Source organism: Ictalurus furcatus, chromosome 12, assembly GCF_023375685.1.
Source record: "Ictalurus furcatus strain D&B chromosome 12, Billie_1.0, whole genome shotgun sequence".
NCBI lineage: Eukaryota > Metazoa > Chordata > Actinopteri > Siluriformes > Ictaluridae > Ictalurus > Ictalurus furcatus.
Genome location: NC_071266.1, coordinates 15,786,897 through 15,810,841, shown reverse-complemented (window position 1 = coordinate 15,810,841; position 23,945 = coordinate 15,786,897). Strand labels below are relative to the sequence as shown.

General features: G+C 37.5%; 2 protein-coding genes across 3 annotated transcripts in view; both read left to right on the top strand.

Annotated features, from left to right (window-relative positions):
- Nucleotides 1–520: 520 nt before the first annotated feature.
- On the top strand, nt 521–7,666 carry si:dkey-14o18.2 (neuronal pentraxin-2). The gene is made up of 5 exons (XM_053638125.1): nt 521–2,246; nt 4,626–5,136; nt 5,227–5,477; nt 7,047–7,226; nt 7,342–7,666. The coding sequence occupies exons 1-5, from the start codon at nt 1,506–1,508 to the stop codon at nt 7,549–7,551; spliced, it is 1,893 nt and encodes a 630-aa protein (XP_053494100.1). The 5' UTR covers nt 521–1,505; the 3' UTR covers nt 7,552–7,666.
- Nucleotides 7,667–16,045: 8,379 nt separating this feature from the next.
- slc2a3a (solute carrier family 2 member 3a) overlaps nt 16,046–23,945 on the top strand; it is a 30,563-nt gene continuing 22,663 nt past the window's right edge. For both annotated transcript variants that reach the window (XM_053638242.1, XM_053638241.1), the window contains exons 1-2: nt 16,046–17,014; nt 23,251–23,349. In XM_053638242.1, the coding sequence (XP_053494217.1) occupies nt 17,000–17,014; nt 23,251–23,349 (114 nt within the window). In that variant the 5' untranslated portion in view covers nt 16,046–16,999. The remainder of the gene's footprint in view (nt 17,015–23,250; nt 23,350–23,945) is intronic.

Genomic DNA, 23,945 nt, shown 5'->3' with positions numbered 1-23,945 from the left:
ATCCAAATAAGGTATTCGTTTTCAAAATTTAATTGGTGCATGGATTCACTGTTTGGCATGAGAAAAATGGCTTCAACAACTTTGACCGTAAGCATTTGGTCAACAATAGTAGTACAATAAATAACACCAAACTATGGCCATTTTAAATAAAAGACTGTCTAAGAGATTATCAAATAATTTATATCTGATTTTTGTTTTTAAATATGGGCAACAAATAGCATGTTTGATGGGAATTTTCATATAAAATATTATGGGATAAAATTTTGGGGCCATGAAACCCCTCGTGTCCATGTTTAGAAGTAGGGTTGATATAATGGGGTGCATGATGCTTCTTGCCACAATGATAGGAGGTTTGAACAGTAAGTGCAATAATATAGCATTTGGGCATATAAGGTCATCATTGCTCTCCCAATAATAAACAATGAAAAGATCAAAATATTAATTTTACCTTGTAGGTTTAAAAAAATAGTAAGTGTTCAAATACAACTGTTGAATTAGAAGTTTGTAATGTGTACATGAATGAACAAAGCAATATAAATTTCCAATACACTAATACATTATATTACATTATATAAGACTATTTTGATTAAGTTTTAAGTTTCTTTCAATTTGCCTCATTTTCCCCATATAGTTATTAAAGTCATGTGACCTCACGCTTACTCCATAATGCCTTTTTTGAAGAATTACCTTTCCTACTGCTATCTTTCCTATGAACCTTACATTTGTTACCTCTTGCTACAGGCAATTTTTGACTGATTCTATTATTCTGAAAATCATCCTTCATTATTTGTATCATGTTAAAAGACCTGTAATCTGATTACAGCTTCCTGGGATGGTTCATCTGTTCACGTCATTCCCCTCAGGGGCATAGCTGGCTCAGAGAGACTGATAATGAGTGAGTGAGTCAGTAATTGAAATTGAGTTGTTTATGATCTAGCTGTGTCTCACTCCAACAACAAAACAAAAAACTTAAACCACCATGTTGTTTAGTTTTAGTCCAATAGATCATGGTTTCTGCAAGCTGTGAGACCAAGTCATTCTTATTAAAGGGTTTTCTGTGTTATCTGCAGGAGTATACTGGTGGTGGTGACACAGATTAACAGGGTCTGGAAACTGAAAGATTATCTGGATGCCAAACACAGGAGATCACTTTCATCTGGGAAAAAGTAAACCATGCCTACCTCTCCTCTATCATATTACAATACTGGATTGTGACACATGGACACCGGAACACTGTGGATTGGTGGACTTATGAGCTATCCAAGCACTTTTAATAAATAATGAATAAATAAAAATAGTGACTGGATGCAAAACCCTCCTCAAATTTACTGTGGGCAAACACGGCGTGTTGTAAAAGTTGATCTATTTTGTATGTTTTTGTGCATTTGCCATTTCTCCATGACCTTTTTCCATACCACACTCATGAAAAAGAGTAAGGACAATGTCCACACAGCTGGATAAATACATAATAAAAACCGGATAAAGAATAAAGACTGCCCTTAATAATGGCTAAGGACACAAATATAGCCATTTGGCTTTTTCCATTAGTATTCTCAGACAATGGACAAAGGGGTCGAATGTTTCGAGGACTTTGTCCTCTGCCTCTACCACTATATTCACTTCTTATCCTTTCAGTACTATCCTCAGTGGGACATAGCAATGTACCAGGAGTAGAATATGATTGGGGAGCTCACCCCAAGTTAGTTTGCATGCCTCTACCTGCAGACACTGATCCAAGTTGTTTTCCCCCAGATGGGGTTACTCATGGCCCTAGCATTAATGGACATAACAATGGACATAGCAATAGCCATAGTAACGGACATGGGAAGGGACATCTTTCTGGAGGCTTGCCTAACAGTCCTACTGGCAGCAGTAGTCGGCGGGGCATATCCGATGAAGCAAAAGCTACAATTCTGCACTTGAGGGAAAGTCTAGTGCGTCAGAAGGAGACGATTCTGGATCAGAGAGAAACTATACGGGAGTTGACTGCAAAACTGACACTCTGTGAGGGCTTTGGGAGAGGTTCAAGTGGGCACCACAATGAAGACCGCCTTGGACATCATGGCTCTCACCACTCTTCACATCACTATGACAGTGACCACCATTCTGATCCCCACTATCCTCTCAATGGGTACCACAATGACCATCAAAGAGGAAAGCCACCATTTCTGGGGAAACATGGATTTTCCCCTGAGCAGGCAGGGAAGACCTTGCAGGCTTTGAAAGAGAGGCTGGAAAATTTACAGGTTTGGGATAATGTTTAGAATTTCTTTTTTTTATTTATTAGCTAAAAAAAATGTCATTTGTATTTATAATAATATGGTGCATATATAAAACTTGAACAAAAACATTTGTGAGTCAAATTTGCTATTTGTAAGTCTTAAGGTAAATACAATATACAGTGGGTGTGTGTGGGGGTGTGTGTGGGGGTGTGTATATATATATATATATATATATATATATATATATATATATATATATATATATATATATATATATATATATTTAGTGTCCCTGCTCTCCAGCACTTGATGTAACCGTATCCAGTGCCCCCCCCCCCCCCCCCCAGGCAACCTTACATAGCTTGCTTAATTTAATTAGTCCGATTCCCAGGAGAACACCTTGTTTGAAATGCTGAAAGAAAACAAGCCGAGATGAAAAGATGCTGAAGAAAACATAATACAAGCACATATTTAACTTTCTAAAATTATGCTTTTAGGTTTTTTTTAAGATTATGAGTGTTTCTGACTTCAAGGCTTACAGTATATTTGAGTATTTCTTTGCCATTAAGAAAACCTTGGTTACCTATAGCCAATATGGTATTTTATAAAAAAAAATTAGAAAAGAAAATATTTAAACTCTTAGGTTTACATATTGTGCCATCATAAATACTTCAAGGGAGGCAAGCAGAGATATGAAAATTTGTTAAAAAAAAAAAAAAAACAACAACCCAAACTTCTGTGAGGCTTTGCTTTGAATACATTTGGAAAATATGGCTCAAGCTTTATTACACTTGCACCTGTCTTTGGGAGGATGTGCTCATATAGCACATCTATAACCTGGTTCTGTGACATGCTAGCTAGTTTCCCAACTAATTACACTTATCCACCTTGATGAGCCTTTAATCGTAGTGTACTATGGCATCGAGTAAGCCGGATTTGCTCTGACTAATAAGAGGAAGGAGGTTAACAGTGAAGGAGGGGCTGGTTTAAATGTCATCAAGCTTCTCTACATATTTACATAACAAACACTGCACATATGAGGTTATTCTAAACACAAAAGTGTCACAAATGTGTATTTTATGCATGCCTAACCTCATGCTTGAGACCAATGACTTGTTTAATCTTAGTCATTCTATTTTCATGAAAGTGTGAGCCATCCTAGTGTACTATTTTCACCTACAGTGGGTTTGTAAAGTATTCAGACCCTTTCAGTTTTTGCACAATTTTACTGTTATAGGTTAAATTTAATATAGATCAAATGAACATTTTTTATCTATACACAATAACCCATAATGACAATGTGAACAGAAAAAAACTGTCTCAGACCCATTATTTAGTACTTCTGCAAGTACTAAAGTGGGTTACAAGCTTGCTCACCTGGATTTCCGGCAATTTCTCATATTCCTCCTGGCAGATTCTTTCAAGTTCAATCAGATTGGATGGGCAGCACCTGTGAACTGCCATCTTCAGGTCTTTCCGCAGATATTCTATGGAACCAAGTCTGTGCTTTGGCTGGTTTTGCCAGATAGATGTAGCAAATGGAGTTCAGCCCAAAGAGTTAAATGCTTGTGTCATCAGACCAGAGAATCTTTTACCTCATTCAGTCAGATCCTTCATATGCCTGCCCTATGGCTTTTAATCATGAGTGGTTTCTGTCCAGACACTCTACCAATAAAGGATTGATGGAGTCTTTCTGATATGTTTTTTTATTTATTATTATTTCAGCAGATTCTCCTATCTCTGTGAAGGACTTCTGAAATTCTGTTAGAGTGGTCATTGGGTTCTTAGTCACCTAACTGCTTAATGAGTTTGGCAAGCCAGCTCTAAGAGGAGTCTTGGTGGCTCCATACATCTTCTATTTCACTGTGTCCTGGGGACATACAAATCTTTAGAATTAAAAAAATGGTTTTATACCCTTGCACATGTGTCGGTATGCCTTCACACAATTTGATCACTTGGTTTTTGGTCCGACATGCATTGTGACTTTGCCACAGGTGGACTCCAATCAAGTTTTAGAAACATCTTAAGATAATCTCAACAAAACAAACAGCATGCAACTGAGCTCAATTTGCCATGCCTAAATCAGTTTTTGACTTTTAATACATCTGAAATAAATAAGTAAGTCATGTTGTCACTTTGACATTATGGATTATTCTGTGTAGTCTAATGGCAAAAAAGTAAATGTAATCAATTTTACATTAAATCTATAACACAAACATTTGCAAAAACAGAAAGGGTCTGAATATTTTCTGAACACACTGTATGTGCATTCTCTTATCAATTAAATTTAGCATTATTACATTATTGTTTTGATGGTGAAAATGTTAAGATGTTAAATACATACCGTCCATTTTCTTCTATGCTCTTTTTTATTTTTGTTTTTTGTATGTATTCTCCCCATAGGCAAGGAATTCGTCTAGCACCTATTCTAGTTCACTGAAAGACCTTCTGCAGCGGAAAATTAATGCACTTGAAGAACAGCTCCACCGTCACAATGATGGTCACCATGACTATGGCACTCACGAATCCCACCCTGGGCATGGGCATCCTGAGAATCACCATGATGACCACCATGGAGATCACCATGATAATCATGATAACAACCGCCACTATGGTCATCATTACAGTCACTATCATGGCCATCATTATGATCAATCCAGCATACACCAGAGTGAAAATGATAATGACAATGATGACCATCATAACAATCATAATGATGACCATCATGATGACCACCATGACAGCCACCAGAATGAACGCCATTTTGACCCCCATGACAGTGGTCACCAAGGCAACAATGATCATGGCCACCAGCGCCGTAGCCCCCTTAAACCAATAGCGTCTAGCGCACGTGGTGCCTACAATAAGTTGGATTCTGTGCTGAGCCATCTGTATCATAGGTCCCCAGAAACAGGTGTCTTACATTGAAGAGTTTTCTCTTATTTGATTTAATGATAACCTCTGAACAGCAATAGAATACTAATAATTTCTTGCCTCCTCATAGGAAACCAAAAGAGACCTAAAAATCCTGATGGCTTTCAAATTGGATTCCCCATGCACACTAACTACATGTATGGCCGGATCAAGCGCACTCTTCTGAATGAAATCTTTGCCCTAACTGTCTGCCTCTGGCTAAAGGGGGGTTCAGGCCCAGGAATAGGCACCCCTTTTTCTTACTCTGTTCCTGGCCAGGCTAATGAGCTTGTCTTGATTGAATGGGCCAACAGTCCAATAGAATTACTGGTGAATGACAAAGTAAGAACATATATGCAATATATGCAAGCATTTCCATTTTCCAAAGTTACCATCACAATTCAGTGGCCTCCACTAATATTGGCACCCTTGGTAAATATGACCAAAGAAGGCTGTGAAAAATTGTCTTTATTGTTTAACCTTTTGATCTTTTGTTAAAAGAAACTCACAAAAATACTCTGCTCTCATGGATATCAAACAATTGCAAACAAAACACAGGTTTATCAAAAATATATTTTTGTTAAATATAGGTGTGCATCAATTAAAAAAAGATGCAACTCAGTGCTTGTGCTATTTTCTTATAGCCACTACTCATTTTGTGAAGCTCAACAACCTTTTGCTGCACATCACAGCTATATTCCTTGGTCTTACCCATTGTTATGAATGACTAAGGGAATTTGGCCTGTGTGTTACCTCATATTTATACCCCTGTGAAACAGGAACTCATGGTTGAACAATTCCCCGTTTCCCTGTTTCACCCAGGTGTTCTAAAAATGTAAAATATCAATGGGAATATAGTTCGAATATATTTTTCTCATATGAATTCATAGGAGTGCCAATAATTGTTACACACCTATATTTAACAAAAAATTATTTTTTTGATAAACCTGTGTTGTGTTTGAAATTGTTTGGTATCCATGAGAGCAGAGTATTTTTGTGAATTGTTTTAATAAAATAACAAAAGGTTAAACAATAAAGACACATTTTCACAGCCTTCTTTGCTCATATTTATCAAGGGAGCCAATATTAGTGTAGGGCACTGTATAGAACAATTGTGCATCCAAATGCACAAAATATATGTTTGGAAGGGACAATGGTCATTAGAGGTTTTGACATTTTGTTCAGACATAGCTCATTGACAGGACTTATGCCTTAATTCTAAAGGAAGCCAGGAGGTTCTAGGCTGCTAAGCAACCATCACAGGAGGAAAATGTGATTGAACATTTGTTAAAAGCTGATCTGAATTTGCTAAAAGTTCATTGTGATGAGATTCCTATGCCTAGAGAACATAAGTCTCTAGTTTCTGGAAGGGAGTAGGATTTTTTGTGGTCTAAAAGCTACACTATATGGTCGAATGTTTGTGGACACTTGACCGTCACACCTGTATGCACCTTCTGAACATCTCATTCCAGATTTAGTCCCCCTTTTCGGTTATAATAACCATAAATATATATATTTTTTTTAAATAAATGAACTGAATGAAGATTTGCCCATTCAGTCACAAGAGTATTAGTGAGGTTGGGTACCGATATCAGGCTAAATGGCCTGGGGTGCAGTCACCATTCCAATTCATTCCAAAGGTGTTCAGTGGGGTTAATGTCAGGGCTCTATGCAGGTCACTTGAGTTGTTCTACCTCAGCTTTGGAAAACCAAAGAGAAACTGTAATGCCCCAGCATACATAGACATCCTATATAATTGTGTGCTTCCAACTTTCAGGCAACAGTTTAGCGAAGGCCCCTGTATGGGTGTTATGGTCAGGTAACCACAAATTTTGGCCATATAATGTACCTTCTGTAAGTATCTAGGAAATAAGTTACAAGACCTCCCTCTTTTTTATTTCCCTTTTTCAGGCCGTAACGCTTCCTCTATCTCTGCAAGATGGTAAGTGGCACCATCTTTGTGTGACTTGGTCGACTCGAGATGGTGTATGGGAAGCCTATCAGAATGGAGTGAAAAGGGGCTCTGGGGAGAATCTGTCCCCCTGGCATCCCATAAAACCAGGAGGAATCTTTATACTGGGACAAGAGCAGGTAAGTAAATGAATGATTATTAATCATGCTTTATCCTCATACAGACGATTAATCCATATTAAAATATGCAATGTTTTTTTTTTTTTTACCTGACTATCCTTCTGAACAATAACAGGATACTCTTGGTGGCCGCTTTGATGCCACACAATCATTTGTTGGAGAAATGTCAGACCTACAGGTATGGTCACGTGTTCTTAACTCTCAAGAGATAGACAACCAAGCTTCCTGTTCCATCCACCTCACTGGAGATGTTATCGCTTGGAGTGAGTCCATTGTGGAACTTCATGGAGGGGTTATCAAATATCCATTTGACCCTTGTCAGTAAAGGCCCTAGTGGGCTGCCTCTGCTGCTTCTTAACCCTTAGAACCCCACACACACAAGTTGCAGGCATTTTTGTAGATATATGGATGTCATAAATAAGAATGATTTATCACTCGGAAATAAGGCGCACACTGTTAAAAGCAGAAAGACCCTTTCCAAACATCCTGGTTATAAAATACAGTATCAGTGATCTGTTTTTAAAAATACATAGATGTTTAGCATTGTGTTCAAAGGGCACTTCTTACACATATTATCTCACAGATTATATTCAGATTAGAGAGAATGCAAAGTTTTTGTTTTTCAGAGATGTGGCCTAGACTTCACATCCATGCTTTCTATGTGTCTTTGAATGATTGCATTTAAGTCATTGATGTCACAAACTTGTCACAATATCTAGAAAAAAAGTGGTTCATTCATTTACCTTCAAAAATATATATTACTTTCACTATCGTTATATATTATTTATTTTATTTGTGAATTCTTTGGTTATTTTGTCAAAAGTTAGTCAATCAGTCATGTCAATCAAAACAAAGTCAGATGATGATTCACACACTAGCTCTATAAAGACTAGTTGTATATTGCACAAAAACACAGAAGACTACAGTTGCACACCTGCTGGAGAGACAGGGATAGCAATCAAGAAATTTATCTTTCAGTTTCAAAATATGATACTAAATTCCCATGTCATTCAGAATTATACAATAGAAAGTAACAAAAAAATTTGCCATATTGTCAATGAAACCAAGAGGAGACAATATCAAGGAATTTTTATTTTCTTCTTATACTAATCATATGTTCTTCACCTTACCAAGCCATAGAATGTAATACCAAAGTTCATGTATTCTTATACAACAGTTAGTTTCCAGTCAACTAATTTGATTGGATAAGTAGTGTTATTTAGTGTAACAGCACTGGCACATTTCACTGTTTGTATCACTCTGTTTGTCTGTGTTCAATATAAAATTCCAATACTAGCAATTATTCGTTACATTGAAACCATTACTACACTTACAACCCCAATTCCAAAAAAGTTGGGACGCTGTGTAAAATGTAAATAGAAACAGAATGCAATGATTTGCAATTCTCATAAACCCATATGTTATTCACAATACTTACTTTTTCAGCCTTTTGTTGCCTCCGTCCCAGCTTTTTTGAGATGTGTTGTGGCAATCAAATTCAAAATTACCTTATGTTTTTCTTGAAATGGTACATTTACTCAGTTTAAACATTTGATATGTTTTCTGTGTTCTATTGGGAATAACATGGGTTTATGAGATTTGCAAATCATTGCATTCTGTTTTTATTTACATTTTATACAGCATCCCAACTTTTTTGGAATTGGGGTTGTACTATGGGCTGTATTTCAATCTGTGCATGGCAACACACAATGGCCTATCCATCTGTGGTGTCTCTTGGAATGATTTTTTGTTGATGGAGCAAAAGTAAACTAAATATTTGGCCATACTGTGTCTGAAATGTCAATTACTCAATATAAATGTCAGTTACGCAATATTAATTAATTGTCTATAGACCTAGAAAAAGCAATATTGCACACTATGCATGTGCAATATTGCTTAATTAGACCACGGTGACCTATTCTTACCATCTGTACTGAAATAACGTTTTGATTTTCATTTGAAGAGATGTAAAATACATTTTATTTGATTGGTAATATCAAAAATCTGTTTGTATTTCTATGTCAAATAATGACACATCTGTGTAGCCAAGGATTTCTTGGAAAAAAAAATTATAGCATGTGGAGTTTCTGTAGTGATTGCAATGTTAATGCTTAGTTAAAGGATGTGATTTTTTTTTAAATACAGTCTAGGGTTCTAAGGGTTAAGCAATATCCATGCAATATTCAAACATGCTGTTAAATATTATCCCTGTGCTTTATATGTTATGACAAATTTTATGACCATTTGGATTATTGATTAAATATTGGTGAGCGTCAAGGGAATATTTTTAAAAGGTTTTTGTTAGATCTTGAAGCAGCTCTTAGCAGCATAGCACAGTGAGAAGGTTTTGGGGCCTATTTAAATGTATTCAAATGTTTCATACTAAAAAGTAAATAAACAAAAAAAAACAACTTTATTTAGTCCAGTAAATAAATTATAATCCAATCTTTTAGTCTGCTTCTCTCTTCAGGTTCAGGTGTAACTGCAGGGAAAAGCTTAGTTTTAGGTTGTTTTTTTTCCCATACTTATGCAACTGCTATCTGATAATTTTTTAACTAGTAATGTTTATGCATATCTGTATGGGTGGTGTGTGTTGATACTATGTAATATCGCGCAAAGTATTTGTATTTATTTTCATACAAATGTTATCTATATTTCATACTAATTTGCATTTGAATACTACAGGTAGGTGGGGTGTTGAAATGGGTCTGCATATGTACATGCAGCAAACCAAGAGCTGCATGAGAATGCAGAGGTGTCCATGGCAACATAGCTTAAAGAAGGATTAAAAAGACAAAGAGAACACTCTGATGTAGGCCTATTCTCTTAGAATGCAAAACATGCAAACTAACTCTCTCTCTCTCTCTCTCTCTCTCTCTCCCTGTATCGCTCTCACTCTCTGTGTCACGTCTTCATTCACATAAATACAGTGGTTTGGTGAACAATTCTATATTGAGGGAACACATATTGTATAATTTAAAACCATCTAAACAGTTTTAAACTTTTAGTTTCTGTATAATTTTATGGAACATGAATTGAATCTATTTTATGCAAATGCTACAGTAAAATCTGTTTTGTAAAATGTTGCAGAAATGAAGAAATGCCCAATGTATCTCTAGCTCATAGCCTCTACATGAATGACTTCTATGTACTAATATTTGAGAGAATTAGCTTGGTGTGTGTTTGAGCGTGTTTACGTGTGTGTGTGCGTGAGTGAGAGAGAGTGAGAGAGAATCTTAAATCCTAAAAATCGTATGTGACTGGTTCTGAATTTAGCATTCTCTGAGTAGATCCTGAGTCGGTGGTTTTCGGTGTTTATGTCTCATGGCTCATACAGAGACGCAGACTGCAGTTAATGACATCTCACAATCATTGTCAGGTACAGCACACAGTTGCCATGGCAACAAGCCGGGCACCATTTTTTTCTTTGTAGAATAAGAGTACACTACGATGTTTATGCCTGCTTTTTGGGCTTCAGTACTCCCAACATAACATACCACAGAGGCCAGAAGAACTCTATCCAAATGTGAAGCTGTGTTCCAATGATGATCAGATTTTTACTTGGATAACTGATTGGATAAATCCATACATATATATATATATATATATATATATATATATATATATATATATATATATATAATTTCAAGTAGGCTAAACAGTGTGTCTAGCGTCTTCTTATCGATAAATTCACCTAGGAGAAATTCCTAGAAACTCAATGGCTTCATAATATAGCGATTTTGCCGTCGCAATGGAGGATCACGTGATTTTATGCCCAATGACAGGTGATTTTGGGTCACGTTGGTTAAGACTCCAATCCACACTGCTCACACTGCCACCTAGTGGAGGATTCGCGCTGTTAGAATGAATAGTTTCTGTGTGTGCGCGCGCGTGTGTGCGTGCGTGCGTGCGTGCCTGCCTGCATGCTTGCGTGTGTGTGTGTGTGCATATTTGTGCATATTTATGCATATTAATCTTGTGGTTTTGAATCTCTTTGAATCTCTTGAAATATATTATTTGGACGGTAAATCATGGTTGCACCATATGATTTTTTTTCAGATCATGGCAAATTAATGTTGATGTAAAAGGGCTAAATTCACATACTTCATGATCCATTAGTTTTAGATTACAATTTGCCCCTTCAAAATCCTTATTCATTAATGCCTGAAAGGGAAAAATGTTAATGTTGTTGATAATTTTAATAATATAAACTCTCTGAATACAAACTTCAGGAACAAATAAAAAATTATGCCAAATATGCAAAATATTATTGTATACTTTTAAATAATTAGATGATGCATTATACACTGATCAGCCATAACATTAAAACCACTGAAGTGAAGTGTGATGCTCTGGGAAATATTCTGCTGGGAAACCTTGGGTCCTGGCATTCATGTGGATGTTACTTTCACACATACCACCTACCTAAATATTGTTGCAGACCAAGTACACTCAGGGAGCTTCTTGCTTGTGTACACCCCTTCATGGCAACAATATTCCCTAATTGCAGTGGCTTCTTTCAGCAGGATAATGCACCCTGACACACTGCAAAAAATTGTTCAGGAATGGTTTGAGGAACATGACAAAGAGTTCAAGGTGTTGACTTGGCCTCCGATCGAGTATTTGTGGTATGTGCTGGACAAACAATTCCGATCCATGGAGGCCCCACCTCACAACTTACAGGACTTAAAGGATCTGCTGCTAATGTCTTGGTGCCAGATACCACAGCACACCTTCAGAGGTCTTATGGAGTCCATGCCTCAACGGGCCAGATCTGTTTTGTTGGTGCAGAGTTGACCTACACAATATTAGGCAGGTGGTTTTAATGTTATGGCTGATCGGTGTATACATTTAGATGATAAAAGAAGGCTGTGATGAGTTTGTTACTTTGTGACAAAGGCTCTAGTCAGGGTGGGTCACTGATCTAACAGCAATGTGGTGGTTCGTATACAAAGAAAGTAATTTATTATAAATGACTAATTACTAACTAATCTCTTAAACATAATGGGACTATTTTACATTCTTCTAAATTGATAATAATAACTAACTGGAAAACACAAGGATAGCAATTAATAATGCACCCTGTAATTTATTAAGGAAGAAAGAACTAACCATAGTAAATGTAATTTTTTAGTGCAGGATACAGTTATGCCGATCTGACTGGCTACATGCAATGCAGTAAACAGACTCATTTACATTAAGTTGAACTTTGCTTAACGTCTTCCTCTACACAGTGAGCCGGATTGTTCTGCATCTCTACAGACATGCATGGTGTGGATCCAGTGATGCTCTCCACTTAAATGAATGTGTCAAACCTGCAAGTGAATTATGAATGCCAAAAGTACAGAAAAGGTTGTGCTATAAAACATAGGTACTGGATATACAAACTGTCATTGTTTTTTTTTTCCTTTGCTCCTGTTCCAGCTATGCCTTGTCCTCAGTTTCATCCCAATGTTAGTCACGCAAAATAAGACATTCTATCAATGTCACAATGCCACATAACTGAATGGCTTTTGTGAATATAAATAGACTAGGCAAGACTAGACAACTTAATTGTGGCTACTAAACCTACATGCCAACCCAGGTCTTCGATTTCATTGTATCTGGCATGTCTCTCATATTGGACATGTGTTGGTTTAGCATCCTTGCTTCTCAGTTGTTCTTCTGCACCATATCTCTATGTATTTCTTCTGCAAAGGTCTCAAGACATTCATATGGAGACAGTATCTGAGACAACAATGATCTTTCCTTGATTGCCTTTGTATTACCACTTGATTTTTAAAATTTATTTGGATTGTTTATGGGCTTAGGTTTTAAATGGTCTTTTTGGCTGAACTCGACCACTCTTACACTTTTAAAAACGAGCTTTTGTCATTTCATGCTATAAAATTCTTATAGCTTCTCTAGGGGCTTTGTATTGCCATCTACTGTTCACATTTGGTAAGTTGTTCTGGATAAGAGCATCTGCTAAATGAATAAATGGAAATGGAAATTTACACTGAAAGTACCCGAGTGCCTCTGCCAGAAAACTTAAAATGGGCCATGGTTGGATCTTCCAGCAGGACAATGATCCAAAACATACATCAAAATCAACACAAAAATGGTTTACTGACCACAACATCAAGGTTTTGCCATGGCCATCCCAGTCCTCTGAATTGAACCCCATAGAAAACCTTTGTCTTCGCAAAGGGAGGTAGCACAAAGTATTGACTAAAAGGGTGCCAATAATTGTTGCACACCTATAATTAACAAAGACATTTTTTTTTTGATAAACCTGTGTTTTGCTTGCAATTGTTTGATATCCAAGAGAGCAGAGCATTTTTGTGAATTTAACAAAAGATCAAAAGGGACAACAATAAAGACAATTCTTCACAGCCTTCTTTGCTCATATTTACCAAAGTTGCCAATATTAGTGGAGGGCACTGTAGGCTGGTTCATATTCTGAATATGCTTAGCATAAATTAGCTACGTAATGGGTACGACTGAATGTGGAAACGGTGTGGAAACAGCAGAGCCCTTGAGAGAGAGAGCTGCGCCAACAGAAGTTCAAAACGTTTGATCGTCACGTGATTCATGTAGACTTCCGATAGTTCCAGGAAGTTATTTGTGGGCTATTTGAATCCATAGAGTTAGAGACAACTGCGATTTTTTGTAATTAGTAGCCAGTAAATGCATTGATTTCAAATATTTATATAACACAACGACATGTGTATGTAGTATGTATATATAGTTACATCAATGTTGTTTAAAAAAAATAAATAAATTCCACAAATATTTGAGGATTAGTGTGGTCAATTAGCATTAACCTGCCTTATTAACATACCATGTTAACATGTTAACATACCATGGTTAAAGACCGTGTTGTTGTTGTTTTTAATTAATATTTTTATGTTCTTAAACTTGTAAGTTAGTCAAGGGCAATCACTAATGTCATCTTTATGACTTTCAGATATGACAATTGACAGGAGACTAGCAGTGATTGTCAACTCGCTGTACAGTGGGTAAATGGACTTGCAGCAGCAGCATGATGTTAAGTGTGTTGTCTTAGAAAATCCATTGCAAATAAGTGAAATGAAAAATTAAATTAATCTTTATCTGTTTACAATTCTTACATACCCCTGTTAATTAAATATATAATTTAATTAAATATACATTAATAAATAATATATTCAACTTAAACGCATGTTCATACATAATCATATATATTTTATGTATTTTGACTTTTGCTATGCATTTATTTACAGCAATGGATTTATAAATACATGTCTAATAAACTGAAAAGCATATCAAGCATTTTGTCTGTGTCCTTTCCTCCATGTTGCCCTTGTATAATGTCCACCATGGTTTGCTGTGCTGCATGGGGATGCTTCAATCGCTCAGAGAAAGGAATATGAATGCATGGTTTCCCCTCTGACACAGAGAGGAGGAAAAAACGGTTGGCTCAAATGAGCAGGAGCAATCTAAACATAACAAAACATTACAACACCGAAACAATTGTGAGGTAATCCTACTTAAATATACTTTCACTTTCTCACAAAGACCACACCATGGGAACGTTTAATGTTAGGTTTATTAAAAATAAGGAACAGCAAAAGACTTGCAAAACCCAAGGAGCTGAGACTCATGGTGAGTCTTCAGGCCTTTGTCTCATGTTCTTAGTTGTGTTTTAACTATGTAGAAAGTGTTCCCTAATACTGTGCATTTAATCAGTATGGGGCATGTATAGTATGTGGGTAGACAAAATGGAGTTGTGTGTGGGAAGTAAACTCAAGTCACTCTGAAAGCACATTTTGAGGCAGACCAGTTTGTCAGGACCAAAAAGGCCAAGACTAGGCTGAGAACAGATGTTATTTACACGACCCTTGTGCATCGTCCTGTGGTCAAAAAGAGGAGCCTCCCTGCACCACGATGCACTCCTGGACCTACAAACATAGAGCACATTACTGCTGATCACAGCTATAGTGTTACAGGTGACACAGGTATAATATGTATGAAGCCTTACTAATTGTAGTAGTATTTCTTATGTTGAAGTGATATATTATTTTCAATATTTATACATTAGCAGTACCATGTCTTCTGCCTATATCCATTTCAATGATTAAGGAAAGGAGGGATGAAGACACTGAAAGATATATCAATAGGATGCATCTTTTTTTTTTTAAATAGCTCTCTTCCTACAACAAGGAATTTTATTCTTCATTACATGTGTAATCAGGAATGAAATTGATATCCTCATTTGACCACGTCCACCCACTATTATCACATGCCCCAGTGTTATATTTAACTAATATTGAACCCCTCCATAATTTCACAACCATGGATGAAACTGCATTAAGAGAACGAATTTTACAATTAATTAAATAGGCTTTTCATGGTTTGCTCTGTTCATGTTGATTTATGTTTGTTATGAGGCAACTTCCAGTAGTCTATCCTAGCCTAATCTATTATCTGATAACAAACCCTAAAGCTACTAATTTAATAAGGAGTAATTCACTAGCATGCTTTAATGTACAAGTTAATTAGACTCAGATGCACTGACAATATGCGAATTTATTCTTTAAACGTCTTACCATTTAAAAGTGCATCACAAACAGTCTCTTCTGCTGCATCTCTACTGCGCTGCTAGTATTCAGTGCAAACTTCCGGAAATATTCAGAGGCTACACGATCCGACATTACGACACGATCCGACATTACACCCCCCAACCCCCCAACCCCCATAAAAAATGGCTATTTAGCTCTTTCTCTCTCTCTCTCTCTCTCTCTCTCTCTCTCTCTCTCTCTCTCAAGCGGTCTGGTGCTCAGGTAGCGGTCTGTGCTAGCATAGCAACCACAAGCCAATAGCACCAGGGGTTGTGGAAATGTGGAAATAGCGTCGCACCGCATCCGCAGAATCTATCTTCAAGGTCGCGCGTACAAAGCATCACGGGAAGTATCGGATTCTCCGTGTGACTGTGTATCATTGGAGAACCATCACGAGTTCCAGACGCAAAGATGCGGCTTTAAATTAAAGAGCAGGAGGAGGAGGAGGAGGAACGCAGAGGTCACGCTGATTACTGATGGTATTGGTTGAAGCAAACCAGGGGGCTTTTTTTTTTTTCCTTTTTTTTTCTTTTTTAAACGTCAAAGGGCAACGTGAGACTCACCACGTATTCACAGTGTGACAAACACACACGGCAATACACGTCGAGTGTCAGTGGATGAGAGGCGCGCGCAGGAGCGGATCACACACGGCGTTCAGGAAAGGTAAGCATGCAAGCGCGCGATGCGTTCTTTGATGTTTACGAAAAAAAAAAAAGATGGCGTATATTATTCTCAGCTAATAACCATGAGTTTACCTGAATATCTGTAATGTCACTGAGGGCGTAGGCTATGTGCAGAACTGATGCACCAGGCGGAATTCTTCATTATTTTCATCATCGCAAGATTACAACAACAACAAAAAAAAAAACAACTAAATAGTGTTAGTGAAGTATAAATGTGTTAATTCAAGAAGAAAAAAAACCCCAGCAGTCAAGCACCTGTTGTATGTCGGTCTAAAGAATCTTGAGTTATTTTTGCATATCTGCACTTTTTTATTATTTTTTTTTTAAATGCATTTTATTTTTATTAGGCTGTTGTTATTATTAGTAGTAATTATTATTGCATATCTGCATCATTTGGGTTCTGCATTTCTAATGTTTATCATTTTTCAGCCTAAGTGTATCTTGCATCGGAACCTGCGTGCAAAACTGCGCGTTCACGACTGACTCGCCGCTCCCATTTCACTGGAACATGGAGGGGGAGAAAGTGAGTAGCACGAGCTCTACACCTAGACAAAAAGAACGTGCTTAATAGTGGATGGTTCCAGACAAACAAGATTACAGAGGTTTAAAGAAAATGTCAAATAATAATAATAATAATTTTAAAAAATCCTATTATGGCGTATAGCCTTCTTATCAACGTCACTGCATTACGCCAAAGGCAATACATCAACAGAATACCTAAACTGGCTGTATTGTAGACACAAAAAGAGTTATTAAGACTGTAGGAAATCATTGAGAAGTATGCATTATATCATAACACAACAACAGTTACATTTAAACAACTCTCTAGCAACAAAATATTACAACCCCAATTCCAAAAAAGTTGGGATGCAACGATTTGCAAATGTCATAAAACCCATATGTTATTCACAATAGAACATAGAAAACATATCAAATGTTTAAACTGAGGAAATGTACCATTTTAAGGAAAAAATAAGGTAATTTTTAATTTGATGGCAGCAGCACGTCTCAAAAAAGTTGGGACGGGTGCAACAAAAGGCTAGAAAAGTAAGTGTTACTAAAAAGAAACAGCTGGAGGAATATTTTGCAACTAATTGGGTTAATTGGCAATAGGTCAGTAACATGATTGGGTATAAAAAGTGTATCTTAGAGAGGCAGCGTCTCGCAGAAGTAAAGATGGGATGGAATATGGATGGAAGCATATTAAACCTGTGTATACCTTTCAGCATTGATGCCTTTCCGGATGTGCAAGCTGCCCAATCCATAGGCACTAATGCATCCCCATACCATCAGAGATGCAGGCTTTTGAACTGAGCGCTGATAAAAAGCCGTATGGTCCCTCTCCTCTTTAGTCCTCTTTAATTTTGAGGACGTGGCGAAGTTTTCCACTTTGCCTCAGTCCATTTTAAATGAGCTTTGGCCCAGAGAAGACGGCAGAATTTCTGGATCATGTTCACATATGGCTTCTTCTTTCCATGATAGAGCTTTAACCAGCATTTGTGGATGGCACGGCGAACTGTGTTCACAGACAATGAGTTCTAGAGGTGTTTCTGAGCCCATGCAGTGATTTCAATTACAAAATCATGCCTGTTTTTAATGCAGTGCCACATGAGGGCCCGAAGATCACAGGTATGCAATATTGATTTTCACCCTTGTCCCTTGCACACAGAGATTTCTCCAGATTTTCTGAATCTTTTGATGTGCTGTGGCCATCAAATTCAAAATGACCTTTTTTTTCTTAAAATTGTACATTTACTCAGTTTAAACATTTGATATGTTTTCTGTGTTCTATTGTGAATAACATATGGGTTTATGAGATTTGCAGATCATCGCATTCTGTTTGTATTTACATTTTACACAGCGTCCCAACATTTTTGGAATTCGGGTTGTATATCTAGAGGGGAAAAACTACTTAAGAATGTAATGCACAATTTGTTGGACCAAGGACTCAAACCATGTCCCTGCCACATGCCTATTTTTTTCCCATTTTTATTGTGCATAACTCTGTATGTGATCACTTGCTGATCTAAATGAATATTGTAGCCTATGTAATTGTCAAACCAGTATATACATAATACAATGGCAAAATAGTTGTGCTGTATAATTTTATGTTACAATGTCTTGTCATAACACAATAACCTGACTGTAATATCAGATTATTATCATGTTATTAATTTTGATCATTTAAACAATGCTCTCACTAAAATAATACTGTCAAATGTGGTAACTGTTGATGTTGATGGTAGAAAATGTTGGAATTCATCTTTAATTTTATAGAGAACGGCCATGTGACTGCTGTGAATATCCATTACACATCACGTGGGGGATTGGCAATGAGTCACTGTGAGGTTCTCAGATATACTACACAGCACAGTGGATATAAAACGTCTACACACCCCTACTGGTTTTTGTGATGTAAGAAAATTGAAACCAAGATAAATCATGTCTGATATTTTCCCACCTTTAATGTGACATATCAAACAACAAAATTCAAGTGAAATACAAATGGAAATGTTTTAGGAATCATGTGTCTGCGCTCAGAATAAACCAATCACATTCAAACTCATGCTCAAAAGTAATTATCATACACCTGTCAATGATGAAGTGGTTATGATTAACCCAATTAAAGATCAGCTGTTTCTGTTCTGATTTTCTTGACATCTTGATTTTATCAGACTGCTTATAAATATATATTTCTGCTTTTAATATATATTAAAATTTCCTGTCATCACAGAACAACATTATCAATTTTGATAATTTAAACAGCATTTAAAATATATAAAACATAAGTACATATGTTCACAGAAAATGTTGGAATATATCTTTAATTTCAAATAACATATGGAACAGTCATATGACTGCTTTGGATAACCATGATTAACCCCAAATAAAGATCAGCTGTTTCTGTAGGATTTCCTTGACCATGGTCACAAAGAGCTTACAAAGCTTGTATTGTCAAAATATATAGATCAGGAGAGAGGTAAAAAAAAGATTTTCCAAAACATTAACATGGAACATTGTGAAGGCCATCGTGTGGAGTGGAGAAAATGGGTCACCACAGTGACATCACCAAGAACGGGACGTCCCTCCAAAATTGACGAAAGGACAAGAAGAAAACTTATCATGGAGCCTACCACGATACATACTGTACAGCAAGTTAAAGGAGGAAACATCTGGCAAGTACTAGTCATTCCCTACATGTGACAACATTCTCTCATATTCTTCACATGTCTGGGCTATGGGGTATGGTGGCTAGACAGAAGCCCTTTTTCATGAAAAATAATCCAAGCCTGCCTAAAACACCCAAAACCATGTGGCAAAATGTGTTATGGTCTGATGAAACTTTTGGGGTGCAAAAACAAGACAAGTTTATTAGCCAAAGAACACCATAACTATGGTGAAGCATGGTGGTGGCAGGATCATGCTATGGGGCTGCTTCTCTTCAGCTGGGACTGGGGCTCTAATCAAGATAGAGGGAATCGTGGATAGCCGCAATCTATTTTGACACAAAACCGGTAGGCCTCTGTTAGACAGCTAAAGATGAAGAAAATTTTCACCTTTCAGCACAATAATGACCCAAATCATAAATCCAAGTTAACAAAAGAATAGCTTCAGAAGAAGAAGATCAATGTTTTGGAATGGCCCAGTCAGAGGCACAATAAAATTATAACATTTAAACCTAGTAGGCTAGGTAAAAAAAGAAATGCACATGAAAAACTGCAAATTCTTAAAGCCCTGATTGTCTACTTTCAGATGAGCTATTAAACACTACTGTGGAGTGTCACATCTCAAATAAATTCAATGCTGATCACGGGCACACCCAAAACAGGCGCATATTCCATTTTTTGGCCTCTGGTTGTAGCATGTCAGTGAAATAAGTTAGTTCCTCTCATCACTTTCATTATAACACATAGAAACAGTTGTTTACTCACCAGCCTGCCTTATAAGTTTATACTTTTTTCTATAAAAAAAGTTACCATAGAAATACTAATGTATTAGAAATAAGAGATTAATATATGGTTTAACAGGTAGAGAAACATATGAAGACAACAATTGCTTATGCTCGCTAAAATTCATATCTCTTGTCATGATTTCCACTCGTGCAAAGCGCTGGAGCATGCGGTGTGCTCTGAAACCCAAAGTTTTTTGGTGACATTGACTTTGTTTACTTTCTACATGTGTATTTGTTATGATTTCTGTCCTGTCTCCACCCCCGTATTGTCATTGGTTGGTTCCCTTATGTGTCACATTAGTCTCAGCTGTTTTGTGTTCATCCTTGATTACGTTTGTCATTTAAACCCCTCATGTCGTGTTGTTCATTGCGAAGTATTGCGTGAGTTTTCCGTATACCAAGCAGTTGTTCTATGTTTCTGTGCCATAGTTTTCATCTTGTTCTTGCCCTCGTTGCTCAAATCTTTTTTAGTCTAGTTAATGCCCATTTTCCGATCGCCTGACCTATTGCCTGTTTTTGACCACTCTATTGTACGTTTTGGATTTGTCTTCCTGTGTCATGTAATCAGAGAAGGAACTCTGAACTACAGTTCCCAGCAGCCACTGCATCATAGGCACATGACCACCTGCACCTGAATCACGTTTCTGTTAATGATCACTCGTGTATATAGCCACAGTTTGCACTGCATTCCTTGTCTTACATTTGTCTTTCTTTGCCTTTGACCCTGTCGCCGTGTTTTGTTCTTTGGTTGATGTTTAGTCTTTGCCACAGTGTTTTGCCTCAAAGTCATAGTGTCTTTTTGTATTTTGTTTGGCTCTTTATTAAACTTTAAAATTCTGCACTTGTATCCGTCTCAACCTCCATAACGTGACATAACGTAAGACCATGAACCTGGATGCAGTAGAATATTTCCAAGGTGGTTCCAAGAGGCCCCGTACAAGAGGGAGAAGCCAAAGTGGGAGCCTTCCAACCAGGCTGGAACCATTGACCACCCTCCCTCCCCCACTGTGGATTTCATCCAGCATGCCGAGTCTACGGAGAACGTCATTCAGCCTCCTTGCTCGTCTGAGGACGCCGCTCAGCATTCCTGTTCAGCTGAGGACGCCGCACAGTCACCCTGTTCAGCTGAAGATTTTGCTCCGCATCCCAGCATGGCCAAGTGCTCCGCTCTGTTTTCCTGCTCCGCTAAGAACGTCGCTCTGCTTTTCTGTTCCGCTGAGGACGTCACTCTGCTTTCTTGCCCGGTTGAGGACGTCGCTCTGCCTTCCTGCTCGGCTGAGGACTTCGCTCCACTTTCCTGCTCGGCTGAGGATGTCGCTCTGCCTTCCTGCTCGACTGAGGACGTTGCTCTGTCATCCTGCTTCGCTGAGGACGTCGCTCTGCCTCCATGTTCCACTGAGGACTTCGCTTTGCGCTCCTTCTCGGCTGAGGACTTCGCTCCACTTTCCTGCTCGGCTGAGGACGTCACTCTGCCTCCATGTTCCGCTGAAGACGTTGCTCCGTTTCTTTACTTCACGCCGTATGTCGCTCCCCCTTCTTGCTCCACAGAGGGCATCGTTCCCCCCTCGTGCTTCGCGGAGAGCATTGTTCCTCCCTCTGGCCTCGTAGAGAACCTCGCTCCCCTCTCTGGCCTCGTGGAGAGCAGCACTCCCCCCTCTAGCGTAATGGGGAATGTCGCTTCCCCCTCAGGCTCTGCCTTGAGCTTTGTTCCTCCTGCTGGCTGTGCAGTAGCCATCGCTCCGCATACAGAGCAGGTCCCTTCCCTATATCCTAACAATGTTCTGATGAGATTTGGGGAAAAAACAAAGGCCAATATTGGAGACATGTGGTTTAATGAGAAGAAATACTTCAGTTAAAAGTGAGATTTCTCTCATATATCCAGTATGAGATTAAGATAATTAACCACAAAGACATCTATTATTACATTATCAGTTTATTCAGTTTTATTTGAATAACGCTTTTAACAATGGACATTGTCACAAAGCAGCTTTACAGAAATATATAAATTCAGGATATAGATTTTAAATGTATGAATTTATCCCTAATGAGCAAGCCAGAGGTGACATTTTCTGTACCAGTAATTCTGGCGGTGGTAAATTTATCCTCATGCACTTCACAAGGCATGAATTTTTCACATTTAAAATGTGAGGTGAAGGTGAACCTAAGGTCATAAACTGAGAGCTTTGGCAGCTTCAGGATCATGTGGTTCAGTGGATTTTGTTCACTCAGCACTACAGCCTCCTATACTTGATCAGGGCTTATCAAACTGTTTTGTACAAAGGGACCCCTTTACCGGTGTGAACGGGCCTTAGGTTAAAATAGGTTTATTATTTAAATATGTGCAATAATATTTTGTCTCTTTTTGGAGCCACAAAGATTTTTATTTACACCCATATTCATTAGATTCAAATTGACTTTATTTATTGGCATACATTTTTTCATTTCTTTTTTAAACAGAAGTTTGGATTAAGCTCATTCAATTCAAGTGACCAGTCAAATAGGCTAATATCTATAAGAATTCATCAATAAATTGAATACATAGAAAGTTGTGGATCCTCTGGCTATTATTGACTGAACCCTGGGGGCATCCCTGGACCTCCCTTTGAGGACCATAGCCATAGATATCATGAATCAACAGAAAGATTTGTATATTTGTGAAAATGCCATGCTCTGTGATTGGGTTGGTTTTTGTATTTTGTGTGCTTGAGTTTAAGTTTTTGGTAATCTATTTAACATCCCTGTAGCAGTGCACTACCTTAACTACAACAGTTACTTTATTTTGACTTCTTCCCTTTTCTCTTCTATAGAAGGAAGTGACATGCTATCTTCTGTTCTCTCTGGCCACGGCTGTTATTGGCTCCCTGCAGTTCGGCTACAACACAGGGGTCATCAATGCACCTGAGCAGGTAAAAATGTGTGTGAGATCCCTATAGCTTAATCCCTGCACCTTTCAATATTTTATACTATTCAAACTTCCACAGTTTCACAATAATCCACTTGAAAATGTTTAAGATTGTCTATTTTAAGTCCATCAAATTGCATTTCCTAAACTTTCAGGCAAATGCCCTTTTTGTCTGATGTCAGAATCTTCTATATTTGTTAAATATAATTAATGTATTCTAAGATATTAAACATAGTCAGAAGAAGAGTCAGGAAGTATATCCATGTGCAGTAGTATTTATTTACAAAAATTCAAGCAAGCAAAGATGAAGTTGCTCAAACTCAGCATTTGTAAACAGGCAAAGCAGGGGTAGACACCCCTGTATTAGGTCAGAGGGTAATCCAAAGTAAGGGTGACATACTGGATAAACATTTCATTTATATTTATGTCATTTGGCAGATACTCTTATCCAGAACAACTTACAGAATTACTTAGTAGCTCTATCCCTTATTTCAGGCAGCAAGAATATAACACTCTGTAACTTACACTGCAACTTACACTGTACATTGGTTGGCAAAACTTAGTAAATACTGTTGAACTTGACCAATATTTACGAATAAA

Bases quoted from the DNA above. Each gene is read 5' to 3' on its own strand.
- si:dkey-14o18.2 (XM_053638125.1), top strand. From the start codon at position 1,506: ATGGCTAAGGACACAAATATAGCCATTTGGCTTTTTCCATTAGTATTC. The intron at 2,247-4,625 runs GTTTGGGATAAT...TTCTCCCCATAG, and splicing joins AGAGGCTGGAAAATTTACAG to GCAAGGAATTCGTCTAGCAC. The intron at 5,478-7,046 runs GTAAGAACATAT...TCCCTTTTTCAG, and splicing joins AATTACTGGTGAATGACAAA to GCCGTAACGCTTCCTCTATC.